Source organism: Cucurbita moschata, unplaced genomic scaffold, assembly GCF_002738365.1.
Source record: "Cucurbita moschata cultivar Rifu unplaced genomic scaffold, Cmos_1.0 Cmo_Scf00015, whole genome shotgun sequence".
In the NCBI taxonomy this organism is placed as follows: Eukaryota; Viridiplantae; Streptophyta; class Magnoliopsida; order Cucurbitales; family Cucurbitaceae; genus Cucurbita; species Cucurbita moschata.
In genome coordinates, this window is record NW_019268531.1 from 2496639 (window position 1) to 2517109 (window position 20471).

The window sequence follows — 20471 nt, forward strand, 5'->3', positions numbered from 1 at the left end:
TTTTTTTTTTTTTTTTTTTTTTTTTTTTTTTTTTTTTTTTTTTTTAATACGAGAGAAAAATATTTCATTATAATAATAAAAGAAGGCTAATGCTCAAAAGTTCCAAACCCACAAGGGAGTGAATAAGAAAAGCAATAAATAATAACAATTACCTAGGAAAAATAAAGGCATTTCAATTTAAACAAATGTCAGACGATAAAAAATCAGAGAAGGCTTGGAAAGAGAACACCATGAGGAAGCCTTTAAGCGTACAGAATCAAACCAAAGGAAATGCTTGTCTTAAAAAATTCTTTGATTTGTCTCCATCCACGATTCCGATAATAGAGCTTTGATCATATTCAACCATCATAACTTCGGTTTTGAAGCCAAAAAACGACCAACAACCAGCTGAAGAACATTATCCTATAACAGATTTGATAAAATACAGTGTAATTGAAGAGAGTAAGAAGCTTGAACAAACGCTTCCAATGAATTGGAGCAACCAAAAGAGATAATCTCCATCCTCTTGGCCAAGAGGATAGTCTGTGATGCTTCTTATCCGTTTCTTTTTATTATTTTCTGATGTCTATGAAATCGTGAAGGTTTCATTAAAGATGATATAATCTATGGTCTCTGCTTCATGTTGATTGTTTGTAGATATAGATCCTCTACGTTTGTTAGCAAAAATAATGTTTTCCTCATTTCGTTGGCTCATAATCTTATTGTAGTGAAATAGAAGACACGATACTGCTGACTCTGCATAATCCAGAATTATTTGATGAGATTGCGCATGGGACTCGGCGCAAGTTTGAATCAAATAGACCTCGGGCTGTTCTCTTTGAAGGGCCTCCAGGTAGGTCACTGAATTGAGAATGCCTGTGAATATGAATAATATTTCAGGATTCTTTACTAGGTTATGCATATTCCTTATCCTAGCCCATTTTTCATTCACTCGTTCACTCAAACTGTCACTTTCCTGTGAACATGAATAATATTTCAGGAAATAGATCTTCTTTGTTAGGTTATCATATTCCTTATCTTAGCCTGTCTTTCGTGTGCTCAAACTTTCATTTTCTCTGTCATTCAAGGGCAGCTGCCCATAGTTAGAAATACGAGAGAATAAGAATGAACTATACGAGTTTATAAAACTTTCAATGTTTGACTCTTGTTTCATTTTGTTTTCTTTACCATTTGAAGTTATTTAAATTCTCCAGAATGTTAGTTTTTTTAGGAAAAGAAGCAATTTATATAATTTCAATTCTTCCGCTCTTTATTTTCCCTTCAATCAGAATTAAGAAGACATTTCAATTTTCAATTTTCACTAGCGAAATACAGTTCTTCCAAATCTTAATAGGGAGAACATCACAAGTGCTTTAGTATTTTCATTTTGTTCCATGATATTATCTCGAATCCCTTCTCTCTGTGACCCCACTTATCTTTTTCCGACCAAGTCCACCCTGGATTAATTTACTTATCTTTACTGATACCCAAGTAAAAAAAGGATTTGCTGCTCTTAAAATAGGGTGACACGTGCTACATTAGTAGAATACAATTATCTACTTCTGAATCTCTTCTTGAGGCTCCTTATACAAAATTTTCTTGTACTTGGTTTTTGAACAAATTCTACACTATATTTTAAACCTTGCCTGCCATTGTCATGGAGATTCAGCAGAGTTGTGAGATTCCTGTAGTTGTATTTTGCCTTTGTAGCTTATAAAGATTGGATGAGTTGTTAGCGAAGCTTACTTGTAGCATCTTTGGTTCAGGTACAGGAAAAACATCTTCTGCTCGTGTAATTGCAAATCAAGCTGTAAGTCATTATATGCTCATTATTTGTACTCATGATTGATCGTAAATGAAATCAGACCAAAAAAAAAAAAAGGGTTGATTGAGAATACTCAATAAATTTGTTACCTTTGCTGGTGGCTTTGAGGGTGAGATCCCTCAACCAACTGGCAACTCTATATACTTTCAATTCACGAAAAAGTACAGAGTAGTTTAAAATTTTGTCGTCATGTTGCACTTTGGCTCAGCAGGTACTTAAATATGTTCTGCATGTCATCTAATTTGAGTTATTCCTAGGAAATTATGTCTGCTTGCTTTGCAACGTAGAGTTTTCTATCCCAATCACGCAAAATGGTCTTGGACCTCATATAAGCTGCTGATCTCGTGAATTAAGTATGTGATGGATAGAAGGAACCTAAGATTTTGTACCCTCACGTTTTGTGTCAGGGCGTCCCCTTGTTGTACGTACCACTTGAGGTTATCATGTCAAAATACTACGGTGAAAGTGAACGTCTCTTGGGGCAAGTGTTTTCACTTGCTAATGAACTTAGTACCGGTGCTATCATTTTCCTAGACGAGGTAAAAGGCTTGGTTATCGCCAGATCATCAGCTGTTTTTTTTTTTTTTTTTTTCTAATGAAAATCAATTTATCTTTTATTTTTATTATTATTTACAATTTACGTACTTTTTAGATTGTACAATTTATGATTTCCCCCTGTTTCTTTTTCAACTGCAGGTCGATTCTTTTGCAATTGCTCGTGACAGTGAAATGCATGAAGCTACTCGAAGAGTATTATCAGTGTTATTGCGTCAGGTAAAGATGAATTTTACATGAATCCATAACTCCAAAGGTCATATGCCTTCCGCCGCTCATCAGTGAATTAACTGTATTAATGTTTGACTAAAAAACATTTGCATGCAAGCCAAGAGGCTAATTTGGATGGCAATCAATTGGAATTGCATGTGTCATTTACGTGATAAACGTATCAACATATCTTGCTTCTTGAGCAACTTCGTTTAATTTACATTTTCTGTGTAGATTGATGGATTTGAACAAGACAGAAAAGTGGTTGTAATTGCTGCCACGAATAGAAAGCAGGACCTTGATCCTGCTTTAATTAGGTATGCAGATCTATACATTTTTTAATTTATCGGCCCTGATTTGTGCATCAAATAACGTTAATATATAAAACTAGAAAAAAAAAAACACACACACCACACAACCGAGCGCTTGCTTGCTGGGTTTCTGAACTGATTTCTTTTCCTGAATTTTCGTTTAGTCGGTTTGACTTGATGATCACATTTGGCTTACCTGATGAGCGGAACCGTCAGGAAATAGCAGCTCAGTACGCAAAGCAGCTAACGAAACCTGAACTGAACGAGTTTGCAAAGAATACAGAAGGGTTAGTTAATCGTAGGCCCGAAACTATACTGGATTTCTTTTGGTAGTCTTGTTATTGTTTTTATATGTCTGCTATTCTGCTGATGGACCACATACAATACAAGCCTCCCTGACTAGAATAGTTAGTTTTGTCGACTGCTTTGTTTCTAGAGCTGTAGTTGTAATAATCTCTAAATCTACATTCTCCATGCTTCACTTCGCATGTATTTTCAGAATGTCTGGAAGGGACATCAGGGATATTTGTCAGCAAGCCGAGCGGTCCTGGGCATCAAAGGCAAACTACCCGTCCTTTATTTCATCTATCATTAATGCGTAGAGTCCCTATGTGGTGGCTATAACTTCTCTTTCTGGGTTTCTTTATACAGATACTTCGAGGGAAAGTATCCAAAACTGGAGAACATGGCATACTTCCACCCCTTCAAGAATATATCGAATGCGCTATGAGCAGGCGCAAGGCTTTGCAAACTGTTGACGACCATAAAATCAAGGACTCCAACATCGGCATGAAGAAAACCCAATTCGCTTGATTATCTAAATCGACTCAGCTAGCTAGTAAGCTTGACATGATTTTTCTTTTTTTGTTGAGCTTTTAATATGCCAATGAATCAGTCATAACTTATAGGATTGAGATAGAAATGGAAAAATATTCAGTAATTCGATCAATATCACGCTTTGTTGATCGATACAGTTACACTTATACCCTCATAATACAAGCACTCTTACGCTCCCCGTTCAAACCTTAGCATAGCAGCTTCAAAAGGTGATCATGTTGAGTTGAATTAGACTTAGCAGCAGAGCTCCGTCCCTGCATCAATCAACAAGATCAGATTCATATATCAGTTATTAGTTGTTGCTGATTACTTAACGAAGGCTGAAGATTCTATTCTACCTTTCTAAGGAGACTGAGGGAGATGGTTCTTCTTCCTGAACCCTCTTTCTTTTCCGGTTGTTGGGACCCTGCCTGGCCGACAGAAACGAGGCGATCTGCATCTGACACTGGAGCAGCATGCGAGTCATCTCGGCCTCCGATTCCAACCTCCTCTTTTCCTCCTCAAGGCGGATGGCCTCCCTCGCCCTGAAAATCTCCATTTCCGCTGTCAGCAGCGACTTCGTTAAGATCTGCAGGCTCTCTGCCAGGCCGGACAACCCTGTTTCCTCGCCGGAGCTTCCCGAATCTTCACCTGTGGAAATATGGGAAGTTTCAGTCTCTGAATGTGGAGGAGCATCGGAATTCCCGATCAGAAGCTCGTCGGACGAGGACCCTGCTGCATATCTTCCATATTTTTGACGTTTCTGGTCCTCACTGCACTTGATCGGTTTGGTTCCGCCTGTCGGCTCTTCCATTTTCGGCTTTTTTCCAGAACCACCAGCTTTAGGGTAGAAAGGAGAGTTTTGAAAAGCTAAAAGTGAGGTGCCAACAACCAGTTGTACTTGGATCAGATTCCAACATTTTCCACTAACTCGTGTGATCAAGCGGCGAACCCGTTATTTGCGCACCTAATTTACAGTTATTAACAGTCTCTTTCCAGCTTTTGCGAGCCCCACGGGTGCAAGTTCAACTACCCATCTTCAATTTCTTGCCTGAACTAAAGAAATTCTTAGCAGAGTTTAAGAATTGAATTTCAGCGTCCATCGCTTGTTCATGGTGGGGATTATCTTGCATGAACCAACGAAACAAGAAACGGTGTGTGAGGGAAAGAGGCTTGAGGAGTTGAGTCCATTATTCAATCCTCCTGTAGATGAAACATTACCACCATCCTCGGCTCAGCGTAGGTTGACTGATGCGACATCCATGATACGACATTTTTTGCCACCATCCCCACTACCCGCTTTTTCATTAATGTGTCTGTCTGGCCCAGAGGGTGCCTTGAAAATATGAACTGCATTTTGTGGGATTTCTTGTACGTTCAATCTTTCTTCGAAATTCGCCTTTTTTATGTAACTTTAAACTCTCCATTTCAATAGAACTTGGTTAGTATTGGTTGGTTTCCTTCCCGTGGCCGCAAAGAGGAAGAACAAAGCTACTTCGTTGAAAAAAGAACAGATTTTGAGATGTTCATACTGTGATGAGTTGCAAAAACAAGAACTGGGTCGAAGGAATACCGAATACCACACAAAAATTCAATGGTAATGGCACTAATTAGAGTAGCGTCACTTCGTTGTCGGCCAATAGAACAATTTGTGGTACCATATTTTATCTCACTTTCTTTGTTTGGAGGGTTTGGTCGAACAAGGGCCCTCTAATATGCCTGAAGCCATGTGCTTGCCACTCACTTCAGCAATCAATATACCCCTCCAAAATATCCCCTAATAATTTCTGACTTATTCATTTCCTTTTCCTCCATCCTTTTGATTCACCGTAAGAAACACGAACACCAACACCATATGGAAACACAGAGGGAGGAAGTCTAATCATGGAGAAAAACCAAACATGCATCCAGTTCTCAAGTGATCACATTCATTAATAAGATGAAGATGATTTTTGTGTTAATGGAAGATGATGAGACGTGGGGCTTTGCCTTTTTTGTGGTGCACACAGAGAAGCCCAACTCTTTTCATTTGGTTTGTTCCTTTTCCCCCCAAACCTGTCGCCCTTCAAATGCCTCAACTCTCAAGTCTTCATTCAATTATTAAACCATCATCTTCTTCTACTTATGGTATTCCATTGTTTTCCAAAATGCGAGAATCAAAGTTTACTACAGTTTGTACTATCGCGATATTAGTTGCATGACAACTAACAAATATCTTCTACTTGGTGCATTATGTTAATGAATGTACTAACACATGTTAACTCAAAAACTAAAGGGTAACGAAAAATCAATGGACGAAAAATTATTTTAAGAATCTTTTATCGACCAATAATATGAACATAGTATTTACCCTTGAACTAAAAAAAATAAATAATGATACAAGAGATTTGCAAAATGGCACCATTTTTGTATTTGATAATGTCAACTCCTACTGGCAAGTAAATAATTTTCTTATATTTTAGAAAAAGTGTGTGGTTAATAGAAATGGGTGGAATATAAAGAATTAATAATTGACCAAAAATTGGGGCTTGCATTTCCTTAAAAATTAATAATAATAAACTAATAATATCTGGTTTAAGGGTAGGTTAGTGTGCACTCAAATCTTAACTTTAAATATTCACTAAACCATTTGTACCCAAAAGTTGAAACAAATTAAAGTAAGACATACTTTCTGAATATTAGTTATTTGTCCCTATATGCCTAAAACTCTTTTTTTATTATTATTATCTTTAATTTTTAACTTTTCACTATTCTATTTTTATTCAAAATATATATATTTGTACTTTAAACTATTTGAAAACATATTAAATATTATGTATATGTGTTTGTATATATATGTGTGTCGCTCTTTTTTTATGATGGGATAAGAGATGTGGAAATCTATTGTACTTGAAATGGTTGACCAAAAAAATAATTTACAACGTTTGGGTTCTCTTTCCAAAGCTTATATTTTAAGATGGTCACATGAATACGATCTAATTGATTCTTCATTATTGTTTAGAAGATAAGTAATAGGTAGGAACGATAGAATTTGAACCCGTAACATTTTGTATCTAAAACAAACGTGCATTGAAGGCTGTTATACTAGGTGCTAAAACATGAGTGTTTTGTATCAAATATCTCCAAGTTGAAAAAAGAATCCAATAAATTAAATGAAACGTTTCTTTGGTTGAGTCGGGTTAAATTTTCTTAAGACTTAAATTTGGATTCATTTTATGACTCAAGATTTTTTAAGATCATGTTAACCCGGTTAAACGAACACGACTCTCCACAATTGTATGATATTGTTCACTTTCCGCTTAAGTTGTCGTGGCTTTGTTTGAGCTTCCCCAAAATGCCTCACTCCAATGGAGAGAGCATTCTTATGATCATTTTTTAAATTAGTCGATAGGAGACTTTCATCCAACAAACCCGATCGATCAAAACCCAACCTGTGTACACTTGCACAGTTTTATTTCTAGTCGGATTAAGCTGTTATGGAGACATCAGTTGTTTACAACAAATGTTTCATTTTTCTGAGGGAGAAGCCGAGAGAACCATGTAGCATTTGGTGCGTAAATAGTGATTGTGTTCTTGTTTTGTTTGGGGTTGTTGGCGGTGGTGGCGGTAATGGCATTTGATTGGAAGAGTTTAGAGCGCATACCACGCCGTCTGCAAGACGAATCATGGGCTTGTACATGGAAATGACTTAAAGTGCAAAGAAAAAAAAAAAAAAAACCCTAATGTAGGGTTCCCCAACCCACTTTCCCTAAACCCTAAACCCCAAACCCCAAACCCCAAACCCCAAACCCCACATTTTTGTGACGGATTCGCTTACTATGTATATTATTTCTCTCCCATAACCCTAAACCCTAAATAACCCTAATTCCATCCCTAAACCCTAAATAACCCTAATTCCATCCCTAAACCCTAAATAACCCTAATTCCCAACTTCCAGCCCCAAACCCTAAAAAACCCTAATTCCGAGCCCTAAACCCTAAAAAACCCTAAATCCAATTTCTCGTATTTGGTGTCTACTTTGTAGGAGATAAGATTGGAGATTGACGATGAAAGACAAAAGGGACTGACGCTGAATCATTTCTTATTTATTTATTCATTTATTTAGGTTTGTAGGGCACATTTTTCATTGTACTTCTTCTGCTTACGTATATTATTCTCCCAACTATCTCTGTCTCCCTCGTAGAAACCAATTTCAAAACTGGGAGCTGATTGTTCTTCCTCTCTTCTTACAAATTCCCTTACTTTATTCATTTCCTTCACTAATTTTGTGTAAACGTTTCATTGTTTGCAAGAATTACCCAAATTCTTCTAATTTATAATTAACTCCTATAAACATTGTTAACTAAACTATAATATACATATAACGTTAGATGATTTGACATGTATCGAGGACGATGAATAGTTAATGAAGTATAAAAGAGTCGATACATAGAGTGTTTTGTACCCAACGTTTTCGATAAACTTTCAAAAGCGTGACGAACATACAAGCTTCTATGCATAGAGTTGGAAATTTCAACGACCATAGAAATATTGTCGTTCGGTCGATGAAAAGTTATCTCGGAAAGGAATCGTGATGCCAATCAAGCTGTCAATGGATCGTTAGATGAGTCGTGTATATGCATAGAATCATTAGCGAAAATTGAATGATGTTGGTGAATATATGACATTTTATCTAACTTAGATGCTCATCACGCGTTTAAAATAGTTTCTATCAGATAAGTTACGACGTTTTTTTTGTAAGATGAGAAGTTATCTTAAGAATGAAGAATGAAGCGAGTCACATTAAAAAAGAGATCTTTTTATCTCTTTTTTTTATTGATAAAGCAATGAATGATCGACACGAAGCTCGTTAAAATGAAAATTTGAAAGGAGACAATGGAGCGGAAATGAGTAGACATGATGATAGTTGGAGTTAGGAGGTCGAATGAACATGAGATGTTGAGTAGTTTTGTGTCAAATATATACATATGTGCGTGAGAGGAGGAATATGTTTTATTCGATTCATCCTATGTTTGCTTGTTGGTACACATTATATATATATATATATATATATATATCAATGCCGGAGGGTTAAATTTCACAATCATAACACAAGCACACTTTGATTGATCTCAAACCAAACCAAGCCAAGCCTTTAACTTTAAGGTGGTAATAATTTTGACAATTTATTTGTACCTTTGAGATTGCTTTCCAATTTTGATGAGTTCCCTTTTCATCATTTTTTTTTATTTACTTTCGAGTAGTTAAATTGTCCCGTTCGTCTCATTTTTCATCTATTGTTATTATGTTAAATCAACAGTGTGTTTTGGACTTCCCCAAAAGGCCTCACACCAATGGATAGTATTATTCACTTATAAAACTATGATTTTCCACTAAATTAATCCCCGTGGGACTCATTCCCAATAATCCTCGAGATATTATATTTTAATAAAATTATTATTTATCTAAAGTTGATTATAATATTTATCTCTAAATTTGAGTCAATATCCTATTTAAATTGAAATTTGAAGGGATACACTTAAAATGATTTTTATTAGAAATGAAAATATCTGTATTTACGTCATTTCATGAAGCAGTAAGATTTGACCGTGAAATAATAGAATTGGAAGAATAAATTTAATTTAGGTGATTCATTATCTGTTCATTTTAAAATTGTTAATAAATAAAGAAAAGAGTTTAACATAATATTACAAAATCAGGAATGAAAAGTCTTGGTTGATTAAACAGAAAATTACACACTTATTAAATTAGTTATAATGTAAACCAATATAAAGTTTATGGGCATGTTGCCGAGCGAAACCCCGGACAATCTCCTAATTGTTTTAGAGCACTTAGAAAGAGTGTATTTAATTAGACAGAATTCAGTTCAGGTGTGAGATATTATCCAGAAGTTTTCGTAACTCAATCATGTATGATGGAATCATCAAAGATTTGACCTTTTCGAATTTTGTCTGTAACTCACTATAGGCTCGAGAAACAAAGAGAAGATGTGTATGAACGAGATATACGACAACAAGAAGAAGGAAAAGGATAACAAGAGTTTGCTACTATAATCTTTCCGACCACGATTTCTTTTTTGTTCTAGTCACCCAAAAATACGAAATTGTATTGATACTTGGTATAAAAAAAAAACATCGAATAAATAAAAAAAAATTGAAATGGATAAAGAAATAGCGAGTTCCTTCATTTCTATGGTTATTTCTTAAACGGTGAGGTCCTCTCTATACACCATAGCTCCTTCTTTTATTTCATCAATGTTATTGTTAACTTGTATTCTTCACCCTCTTTGGCTCTATCCATGAATTAGCTAGTAATCGGTCTTTCACAACCAGATCTATCTATACAGTAACGATATTTAATTATGAAGATTAGTTGGGTAGCTGACCCTCTTAGTTCGTTCCCGGAAGAACAAGGTCATAATGTAAAATAGAATTTCCTCAACTTAATGGGAAATTGAATTTCCCATCTAAATTTGCAAATTGAGATAATTGGATTTGCAAAATAGAAACCATAAATTAAAAAAGAAAAAAAAAAAAAAAAGGGAACAAAAGGTTAGAACATTTAATGGGCACTGTTCCAGAGAGAGATTAGGAGGTATGGCTAAGTAGAGTGAAAGATAAGAAGCGACATTCGGAGTGTCCCACTTACTTTTTTACCATCTTTATTTCCCCCCACCCCCCCTTCTCACTCCCTCCATCCCCCATCGCTGCCTTGGTTTTCCATCTCTCCGCCCTGCCCTGCCCTGCCCTGCACTGCCCTCTCCTCGATTCCTTCGTTTCCCCCTCTCTCTCTCGTTCTTTTTGGCAGTAATGGCAGTGCCTCATCAGTGCCACTGCAACGACAAAAGAGGACGACGAGAGTTTTCATCGGGAAGGTAAAAAAAAACCCAACAAAAAAAAATCCAAACTTTGCCACTATCCTCTTAACCCATCTCCTTCGCTCTCTCAAAAACTTGAAATTAAACGCTACCCACCGAAGAAGAGGAGGTAAAAACACTAAAGGTGGGGACTTTAATCTGTTTGATTCATTTAAACCAATACCTCCAACGCCAGGCTTTTCCAGTTTCATTGATGAACAACTCGGATCTTTCTTAAAAGAACCCAAAAGCCTGAACTTTTTGAAGCTAAAATCCCGGGAGTCTAAACACAAAAGTGGGTTTTTTTAGGAGAGAGACGCACGGATTTTGTTCGTTGTTGTTGTTGTTGTTATCAATGGATGGTCCAAGTGGGAGTTCTTCAGGAGGAGGTATGATGAATTTTGTTGATCAAAATAGTCATAATGGGTTTGGTTCCATGATGATGATGATGCCTTTGATGTCCACCTCTCATCAACAACAACACCACCAGGGAGATGCATGTAGCTCGTTTCTTCCTCCTCCTCCTCCGCCGCCGCCGCCTAATTACACCAACAATAACACTTCTAATTCAATTTCTTACTTCTTGGATGAAACCAACAACAACATCAACGAGGGTAGTAATGGTAATTCTTCATGTGAATTGAAGGCCAAAATCATGGGTCATCCCCACTACCACCGCTTGCTTGTTGCCTATGTCAATTGCCGGAAGGTAATAATAATAGTAAATGGTATTCTTTTTGGGACCCGGGAGCGTAGGCTGAGATCTGAAGCTTTTTGGCAGGTGGGGGCGCCGCCGGAAGTGGTGGCGAGGCTGGAACAAGCGTGTGCATCTGCAGCCACAATGAGTGGTACGTCTTGTATTGGACAAGATCCGGGGCTTGATCAGTTCATGGAGGCTTACTGTGAGATGCTCACCAAATATGAACAAGAACTTTCTAAACCCTTTAGGGATGCCATGCTTTTTCTTCAACGAATTGAGTGCCAATTCAAAGCTCTCTCTATCTCCTCCTCCTCCGATGCTGGTGATTTCTTACTAACAATTACTCCTTTTTTATTTAATCATCTTTTTTTTTTTTTTTTTTCCATTTGCCCAATTTTTGTGCTTTATTTTATTATAATATTTTATTATTTTTGTGCCCTTTCTTTGTGGCTAGGGCATCTATGAACCCTTTGATTTGCATAGTCTCTACTTTAAAGATATATATTGTTCTTAGGGTTTATATCTAAACCTCGTCTGTCAAGATGGCTTCATGACACAGTCCAACCCAAATTACCCCTTTTAATCTAGATCCCAACAAGAACATGAAATCGGGTGTCAAGCTAAAAACTGACGGTATAATGTATAAGTCTACTCTTAACAGATATTGTCTTTTTTGGATTTTTCCTTTTGGACTTGGTTTTAAAATGCGTCTGCTAAGGAGGTTTCCACACTTTATAAGGAATGTTTCGTTCTTCTCTGCAACCGATATGGAATCTTACACGAATGATTTTAGAAACTGAATTAGGGAGAAGACATTTGAGTGTAAGGGTGGTTGAGATCTTCCAATATATGCCATTGGGAAGTTGAGATGAAACTTATGAATTCATCGTTTTTAATACCCCATATCTTCAATACATTTCCATATAGTTCATCTTTTTCTTCCTTCAAATGGGATAGTATTGTTTTGATTATCAAGATGAAACATTTAACCTCTCTTGTTTTGTATAGATTTAAATATCTAAGACATCTGTCTCTTGATGATCGTTGAGTATGATTTCAATAATTTGCATGCAGTAATTCTATTTCTACGTACGATGATGATGATAAACTATTTGTCACATTGATGATAAACTATTTGTCACATTGTAGCGGTCTCATCGAACAATTTATCCTATCATTGGTTTTTGAGTTCGCATGGATGAACATGTATCATTAAGTAGCTTTGGAAATACAGGATCTTTTTTTTTTTTTTTGTCTTCTACTATTTTTTTGTGTGTTAGATTGTCATTCCCTCTGCAAAATAGTTGTCTTTCTAGTTCTAAAAGAAGAGGAGCCCCCCATCCTCTCTCAAACCCCAAGCCTGGGAGACACTGCACAAATCCTTGAAAAGCTGCCAAAAAGAAAGAAAAATGTCTTATTTCAGCCTAATGTTTCAACTCTTGCCCGCCCCTTGTCTTATTGGGTTAGGAACTACGAACCTCTACAACGGTATGATATTGTTCACTTTGAGCATAAACTCTCGTGGCTTTGATTTTAGTTTATAAAAAAGGCCCCATACAAATGGAAATGTATTCCGGACTTATAAATCCATTATGGTCCTCTTAATTTGTGATTGTGGAACTCCCTAACAATCCGCTCACCGATCCATGCAGCCGGAACTATAAATACTTATGAAGTTGTTGTTCTAGAATTAGTATAATGTGTGGATCCATGTTCTGTAATGTTTTGTTGTTGGGTGACACATATTTTTGCACACGCCAATTAGGTTGCGGTGAGGCATTTGATAGGAACGGATCATCTGAAGAGGAAGTTGATATGAATAGGCAGTCAATTGACCCCTGGGCGGAAGACCATGAACTGAAAGGTCAACTCCTCCGAAAATACAGCAGATACTTGGGCAGTCTGAAGCAAGAATTCATGAAGAAAAGGAAGAAAGGGAAGCTACCAAAGGAGGCCAGGCAACAGCTCCTGGATTGGTGGAGCAGACATTACAAATGGCCTTATCCATCCGTATGTTCTTGTTTTGATAACAACATACACTATAGATTATATATATAATATTATAGATTATATAATGGGAATGGAATGTTTTTTGTGACAGGAATCACAGAAGGTAGCTTTAGCTGAATCAACTGGGTTAGATCAAAAGCAAATCAACAACTGGTTCATCAACCAGAGAAAAAGACACTGGAAACCATCTGAAGATATGCAATTTGTGGTGATGGATGCTGCTCATCATCATCCACAGTATTACATGGACTCCGTCTTGGGGAATCCTTTCCCATTTGATATCTCTCCCACTCTTCTCTAATTATTAAATTTCCTTATAATATAATGTCGTGTATATGTATATGATGATGATGATGGTGTTGATGGCGATCGCCTGTATGGATGTATGATGGATGTTTCAATTTGTTTGACAGAACATATATTTTATATATATATGTGTGTCACTTTTGCCATCTGTTGGTTATTTGGGTTATCTTGAAAATGTTCGAGTTGAACTGACCTGCGAATTAAGTTATGAATGAGTGGATAAGATATTGATGTAATTAATTAAAAGTATAATTATATCTTTTCAACTGAAAAAAACATTGGTTAAAAAGATTAATAATCGAATAAAGTGACCAAAAGATTGAAATATATGTTAACGTACAATTGGTCTATCAATGAATAGATACAAAGCTTTGTCGGGTTGTTTGTTAGTTTTTTTTTTCTTTAATAAAAAAAGAAGTCAAAAAAGGCCGACCGTGACAACGAAGAAAAGCCCAAACTTGAGGTTTGGATTCGTGGAGAATGGATGCGGCCCAAAGTTTCGGCCCGTTAATGCCGCCTTCGGTTTCCGCTTTTGTTTTTGTTCCTCGTCTCCCTCGCAAAGATTTGCGCTTCCATTGCACCCCGCACCGCCGCTCCTGCCCGACACCGTATCAGCCCGCCTGTTGCACTCTCAGTGCTGCAGTCGAATCGTCTGAAGGAATCTCTGCTGCCCTCAGACGCTCTCTCGCCTCCGAGAAATCAGGGTTATCTCTGTTTTTTCTCTCTCTCTCTCAGAAACACAGTGGTTCGTTTCAGCCCCTAACCGGCGCCGTTGGTGAGATTTCGCCTCCCTCGGTCGTTTTTCAGAAATTCAATACGTTTTGTTTTGTTGATTTCTTCTTCAACCGATTTTCAACTAGTCTAAATGAGAACGTTTTGTTTTACTGATCTCTTTAGTTTTTGCGCATCCAAATACTTCATGGCTTCCATTCAGGGTTTTGTGATCTTTATGTTAGTTACTTACGATACGATTTTTTTTCTGTAGACTTATATTGAGGCATATTGCTAAGATTTCAATCTTGTAGATGTCTAGGTAGCTGTCTGATTATTACAATACCACTACGCCGACTCTTTAAGTGGTCCGCCGTTAATATGGCAATCTCAGTGTCGAGAAGGCTGTTGCGCTCTTTGGGCTCCCTATCAACATTTGGGCAATGTAATTCTTCGTGTACCATGAGTCAGTCGTTTTATAATTCCCGTGGTAATGCATTCTCATTTCCTCCTTATTTCAAAATTTTTACTTGCCTGCAATTGTTTTTTTCTACGCTTTAATGTTTTTTTTTGTCTAATTCAATGATTATTAACATATGTTTGAGTAGAAATTTATGGTCACGTTAAAGGGAGTAGCTCTATGTTTGCGGGCTGTTCTACCCTGTTGAAGGTACTATCTTTTACTCAAGGACATGATATTGAAGTTTGTAGAATGTGGATTGAAATCACATCTTAATGTGTTATGCACACCTTTTTTTTTTCATCACACATCCCTAAATTTGTTTTTGTCTAACCATTGTATATGAAACAGGCTGGAACCTTTCTTGTCTCCAAAGGGCTTTCCACCTCTATTTTGACTCCCGAATCAAGCAACGCTAAACCGGTTGTATCAGAAGAGCGCAAGATAGGTAGCAATATTTTTCCTCATTTTTTACTCTTTATAAGATTGTAGATGTACTTTATTATGGCGAAAGAATTGGTATATCAATCTCTTTTGTGGTTAATATGTTATGTTGCATCATTAGGGCTTCTTCAGGACCTGATGATTCCTGTGACAAACTTTCAAAATGAAGACAAGGGGTTCATGGTCTTGGCTGGAGATGTTTTTGACGTCCCTATCAGGAAGGACATCATTCATCGGGTTGTTAGATGGCAGCTTGCAAAGAGACAGCAGGTATTGGTTGTTTCCTCTTCATGCAATAGAGCTTGAGACTAGTTGATTGATTGAATGCAAACAGTGTCTATTAGGGGATTTATTTTTCCTTGTACATGTGTGTTTGTGCTTTTTAATTCATTTGATAAATAAAACATTTCCATAATTATTTATACCAGAGTGTAATATTATGAGGATTAGCGACATTGTGACTTTTGATATTGCATTTTAATTTGCATTTAAATTACAATGGAGACAGCCATTGGCAACTTCATTAAATACAGGTCCTGCATTGGAAGAAGCGGTATTTTGAAACATGAAAAAATTGTTTGCCTAATTATATTGGTATTCTTAACGTGTAGAAGGTAGTTAATCTATTATATTAAGTGTTAATATACGTTTAGAAGGTAGTTAATCTGCAAAATGTAAGTTGTGTGTAAGTTTATAGAAGTGATTTTAGTAGCTAAGCATCTCGAGTGATGACAGGGAACACATTCAACAAAAACAATTAGTGAGGTTAGTGGCACCGGGAGAAAGCCATGGCGACAAAAAGGTACTGGTAGAGCAAGGCATGGAACACTGCGTGGTCCCCAGGTAGCTATGATTCTACTATGAATTATGATGTTCACAGTGCCAAAGATTACAGTAGTTGCTAATGAACTGGATGATGATTATAGTTCAGAGGTGGTGCAGTTATGCATGGTCCTAAACCACGAAGTCATGCTTTCAAGCTTAATAAGAAAGTTCGTCGTTTGGGTTTGAAGATAGCTCTTACAGCTCGTGCTGCAGAAGGAAAGGCAGGCCTTTCTCTCTTGCTATCATTTTAGCACATGGATTATTTTCTACAATGCTTTGGCTCACATGCATGTTCTAACACACGATATTTTCTTTCCATATGTTTATGAAACCTCACTTCGGAAATTTTGTGACTCGCAGCTTCTGATATTTGATAATCTGGACGTCGCTACACATAAGACGAAGTATATGGTGAACTATGTCAATGAAATGGAGAATACTAAAAAAGTTCTTCTCGTTGATGGTGGCCCCATCGATGAGAAACTGAAGTTGGCCACACAAAACCTTCATTACGTCAATGTTTTGCCTTCTATAGTGAGTCTTCTTGATGGCTTCCCTTTTTTTGTTAGCTTCATAATAAATGAATTTGCGTTTTAGTTGCTTATAAAAGCCCTTGGTCCTAGAACATAACTATATCTTTTATTAGTCAGCTTTGAAAAATCTCCGTGCCACTTCTCTCTTATAAAATCAACGCCTCAATACATTTCCATATGATTTTTTGAACTTTTACTTGGTGTTAAAATTTATCAAGCAGAAACCGTTTTGTTTTTGTACTATATTACTAATTTTCTTGAATGTCTAGATGATCTTCTTGTTTTTGTACTATCTTACTGTTTTGATTCCCGACTTATTTCCTAATTTTATTCTGTAGGGTTTGAATGTGTACAGCATTCTTCTACATGATACTCTTGTCATGTCTCGTGATGCTGTAGAAAGAATTGTTACCCGGATGCACACTCCAATCAACCGCTGAAGCGGCAGTGCATTTGACCTGAATTATATGCTCAGCTCAGATCAGCAGTAACCTTTATTGATAATTCCCCCCTCTGCACGAAGGGGTGAAAACCTGTATGGTGTTTCCGTTGAGTTTGAAACTTCACTTCTGCTGATTTGATTAGCACTTGAAGGCATTGGATAGTTAGTTTTGAAGCTGTAGTTTGTGGTACTCCAAAATAACAAAAAGAGCCATTCTTACTGGCAGATTTTTCTGGGACTAAGGTTATCACATCTTGCAGATCTTTTTTCCTCTTTAGAAAATCATGTTACTGATTTCTTTTATATAACAGTTATTCTGAGACTAAGGTTATCGCTTGTCGGTGTCGATGGACTTGTCTCCATCACCTATTCCCTTGTTGGTCTCGTGTTGGATTCACTAACCATCTGAAAACAATGAAATCTTAGTAGGTAGCAGCAAGCAACTGACCATGATGCTGTTAGGAAAATGGCTGAGAAATAGACAAGTTTTCTTACTTGAACTTTGAATCAAATGATTTGCCTACCACTTACGACTGTTTTTCACAGTGGGATGCAGCTCATTAGAACAAGATCTTCATTCCCATGCTGATAAGCTTTGGCCAAAGGAAACCAGGGAAAGCCTCTGAATCAAGATCATGCATTTCTGCATCAAATTGGCTAGGAATTTGTCACCGTTTCAGTTGTTACTAATTTAGTTTTAAATTTGTACGTCGGATGTTTTTTCATGTTCTTAAATTTGACAACATTTTCAATAAAAAAAATTTAAACTTATTTTAAAACGAAAAAAAAAAAACGGTCATCAATTTATTCAAACATATTTTATTATATATATATATATTTTTTTTTTTTTCTATAAAATTGATGCCTCAATTATTTGTGGAAACCTTTTAGACCTCTCAGCGTAGTAATAAACATGTTGACCCAACCCAAAGCAGTAAAAATATCAGGCCCATTATTGAAATTAGCCCAGTAAAGGACCAATCAGGCCCAATTGATTCGGCCCAAAATTGAAATCCAACGAACTGAAGTTATTGAACGACAGTTTAACCGCGAAATGTACCAAATCCTATCATCTCAATCTTCCTGCCCGCTCAATCTTCTGCCGTTGTTCTCTGCGGTATCCATTTTCTTCTTCTGCTTCTCCACATGCGAAATGAACGTGCAGGCATTGCATTCTTCTGTACATGGCCAATTCGAAGCTTCTTCCGTTGGTCCATTTCGATTGCTTTCTTTTTCTCCCCCATCAGCCAGGTTGTCCAGGAAATTGTCCACTGCAGCTTTTAGAAGGAAGTCTTCTCTTGGTCGTTGTTTATATGGTAGCAGCTTGAGCTGTGGCATTCGTGTTACACATGGTAGAATCAGAGGTTCCTTGACGGGTGAAGTTAACGAGGTTGAGGAGCAGAAGCAGCAAGAGGTGAGGAGGGCTTACCCCTTCCATGAAATAGAGACCAAATGGCAACGTTATTGGGAGGAAAATCGAACTTTCCGAACTCCTGATGAAATTGATACTTCTAAGCCTAAGTTCTACGTGCTTGATATGTTCCCTTATCCCAGGTTTCTTTTTGCTCTCTGTTGGATTCTGAGTTAGTGGCTACTTTCTTTTCTCACCTTAGATTGATCCAATACGCACAGGTTTTCAGTCAGTTCGTGTTTCTTAAGAATCGAGAATTGATGTCTACTTTATTCTGTTTTGCTTGTAGTGGTTCAGGGTTACATGTTGGTCATCCTCTAGGTTATACTGCTACAGATATTCTTGCTAGATTCAAACGCATGCAAGGCTACAATGTTTTGCACCCAATGGGCTGGGATGCATTTGGATTGCCTGCGGAACAATATGCTATTGAGGTTTGGTCTCCCATCTTCCACTTAGCTTACAGCACACGACGCATGAACTGCTATTATTGTCAGTCTTAATATCAACATGTACAATCTTTTTGCCCCGCAGACAGGAACTCACCCCAAAATCACTACTTTGAGGAATATTAATCGGTTCCGCTCTCAGGTCCTGATGCGTTTTTATTCCTTCTCGTTTCTTTTACCTTTTTTCTTTCTTTCTATAGCGTGATTTGAGCTATATTTGTTTAATTCGGATTACTAAGAATACTGCCCTTTCTTTTTCTTCTTTCCTCTTTTGGTTTTGACTTTTATGATCTGAACTACAAGCTGAAGCACATTAGAATGGCTCTATCAACAGCATATTTAGAATAGGTCGTGCAAGTTTCTAGTTGTGAAGTTAAATAGGAGGAATAGTTTGTTTCTTTTGGTTCATTTTGTACTGTCTAGGCTTGCCGTTATGGGATTTTCTATGATTTTAGGGGTCTTTTAATTCTGAAGAATAGCGAATGAGTTCAGACATTTAGTTGTCTAAAGTATGGTACCCTGACAGAAATCAGGAATTGGTAATTCATCCTTTGTTAGTGTTTGCGACTGCTTACAGTTTGATATTATGACTGATCGCATAATTATGTAAATTTCATGTAACATATGTGCTTTTGACTTTACCTGATATTACAGCTTAAATCATTGGGTTTTTCATATGACTGGGATCGTGAAATTTCCACAATTGAACCAGATTATTATAAATGGACTCAGTGGATTTTTCTTCAACTGTTGAAGAGAGGATTAGCATACCAGGTCAGGACTATATCTGTCTTCTTGGTTTCCCAGCCTCATTCCAGCTAACACAAAGATCTTATTGTCAATTCCAATAAATTCAGGCTGAAGTACCAGTTAATTGGTGCCCTGCTCTTGGCACGGTCTTGGCTAATGAAGAGGTAGTTGATGGTGTCAGTGAGCGTGGGGGTCATCCAGTTATAAGGAAGGTTAGTTGTTTTTTTATTTTGGGTTTTGTTTTGATAAACACGTAAGTATATTGTTATTTTATAGTTCGTGTAATGTTGTTTAAACTAACCCATTTTCAAAGTCATTAAACTCTTTGTTCAGTTCAAAACTCTTGGATGGTTTTATAATTTTACTGTGTCATTATTTGTTGCCAAGCAGCCAATGCGGCAATGGATGCTCAAGATTACTGCATATGCTGATCGTCTTCTTGATGATCTAGATGATCTTGACTGGCCTGAAAGTATAAAAGATATGCAAAGAAACTGGATTGGGAGATCAGAAGGGGCAGAGATTGACTTTTGTGTTCTCGACAGTAATGGAAAAGATAGTGATCTCAAAATTACAGTTTATACTACCAGACCAGATACCCTCTTTGCAGCAACGTACTGATTGCACACTTAACTCTATCCAAGTTCAATGAATTTCATTGACAAAATGTTCTTGTACTTCCAGCAAAATTTAATGATGCTTTTTTTTCTTATGTAGGTATTTGGTTGTTGCTCCAGAGTACTCCTTCCTGACATCCATAACATCTCCTAAAGAAAGCAAAAAGGTAAATTCCTTTGTTCACTTGCCAACTTTCTCTCATTTTCTCACTGTAAAAAAAAAAAAAAAAAAAAAAAAAAAAAAAAAAAAAAAAAAAAAAA

General features: G+C 36.8%; 5 protein-coding genes across 9 annotated transcripts in view; 4 read left to right on the top strand and 1 right to left on the bottom strand.

Annotated features, from left to right (window-relative positions):
• LOC111453188 (probable 26S proteasome regulatory subunit 10B) overlaps positions 1–3829 on the top strand; it is a 7058-nt gene extending 3229 nt beyond the window's left edge. For 2 of the 3 annotated variants that reach the window (XM_023094180.1, XM_023094182.1), the window contains 8 exons: positions 708–832; positions 1746–1789; positions 2212–2343; positions 2501–2578; positions 2804–2886; positions 3045–3167; positions 3380–3440; positions 3532–3829. In XM_023094180.1, the coding sequence (XP_022949948.1) occupies positions 708–832; positions 1746–1789; positions 2212–2343; positions 2501–2578; positions 2804–2886; positions 3045–3167; positions 3380–3440; positions 3532–3693 (808 nt within the window). In that variant the 3' untranslated portion in view covers positions 3694–3829. Of the gene's footprint in view, positions 1–707; positions 833–1745; positions 1790–2211; positions 2344–2500; positions 2579–2803; positions 2887–3044; positions 3179–3379; positions 3441–3531 lie in introns of all 3 variants that reach the window. The other variant, XM_023094181.1, reaches the window with a different exon arrangement.
• On the bottom strand, positions 3762–5130 carry LOC111453191 (uncharacterized protein At4g22160). The gene is made up of 2 exons (XM_023094186.1): positions 4056–5130; positions 3762–3971 (listed from the first exon to the last, which is right to left on the bottom strand). The coding sequence occupies exons 1-2, from the start codon at positions 4508–4510 to the stop codon at positions 3920–3922; spliced, it is 507 nt and encodes a 168-aa protein (XP_022949954.1). The 5' UTR covers positions 4511–5130; the 3' UTR covers positions 3762–3919.
• A 5169-nt stretch (positions 5131–10299) lies between these two features.
• Positions 10300–13743, top strand: LOC111453189 (homeobox protein SHOOT MERISTEMLESS-like). Its single transcript, XM_023094183.1, has 4 exons — positions 10300–11261; positions 11334–11574; positions 13018–13262; positions 13354–13743. Exons 1-4 carry the CDS (start codon positions 10908–10910, stop codon positions 13561–13563), a joined length of 1050 nt encoding a protein of 349 aa, XP_022949951.1. The 5' UTR covers positions 10300–10907; the 3' UTR covers positions 13564–13743.
• A 380-nt stretch (positions 13744–14123) lies between these two features.
• Positions 14124–17318, top strand: LOC111453831 (50S ribosomal protein L4). 3 transcript variants are annotated; one of them, XM_023095090.1, is made up of 9 exons: positions 14124–14343; positions 14554–14769; positions 14888–14949; positions 15091–15187; positions 15305–15453; positions 15919–16026; positions 16110–16229; positions 16369–16542; positions 16880–17318. In XM_023095090.1, exons 2-9 carry the CDS (start codon positions 14661–14663, stop codon positions 16979–16981), a joined length of 921 nt encoding a protein of 306 aa, XP_022950858.1. In that variant the 5' UTR covers positions 14124–14343; positions 14554–14660; the 3' UTR covers positions 16982–17318. The 3 variants fall into 3 exon arrangements, with proteins under 3 accessions (XP_022950858.1, XP_022950857.1, XP_022950859.1); XM_023095089.1 differs by having other exon boundaries at positions 14594–14769; XM_023095091.1 differs by having other exon boundaries at positions 14602–14769.
• Positions 17319–18022: 704 nt separating this feature from the next.
• The window catches only part of LOC111453183 (leucine--tRNA ligase, chloroplastic/mitochondrial), an 11339-nt gene continuing 8890 nt past the window's right edge, over positions 18023–20471 (top strand). The window contains exons 1-7 of the mRNA XM_023094173.1: positions 18023–18537; positions 18684–18828; positions 18929–18985; positions 19498–19617; positions 19701–19805; positions 19984–20207; positions 20311–20377. Of these exons, the coding sequence (XP_022949941.1) occupies positions 18038–18537; positions 18684–18828; positions 18929–18985; positions 19498–19617; positions 19701–19805; positions 19984–20207; positions 20311–20377 (1218 nt within the window). The 5' untranslated portion in view covers positions 18023–18037. The remainder of the gene's footprint in view (positions 18538–18683; positions 18829–18928; positions 18986–19497; positions 19618–19700; positions 19806–19983; positions 20208–20310; positions 20378–20471) is intronic.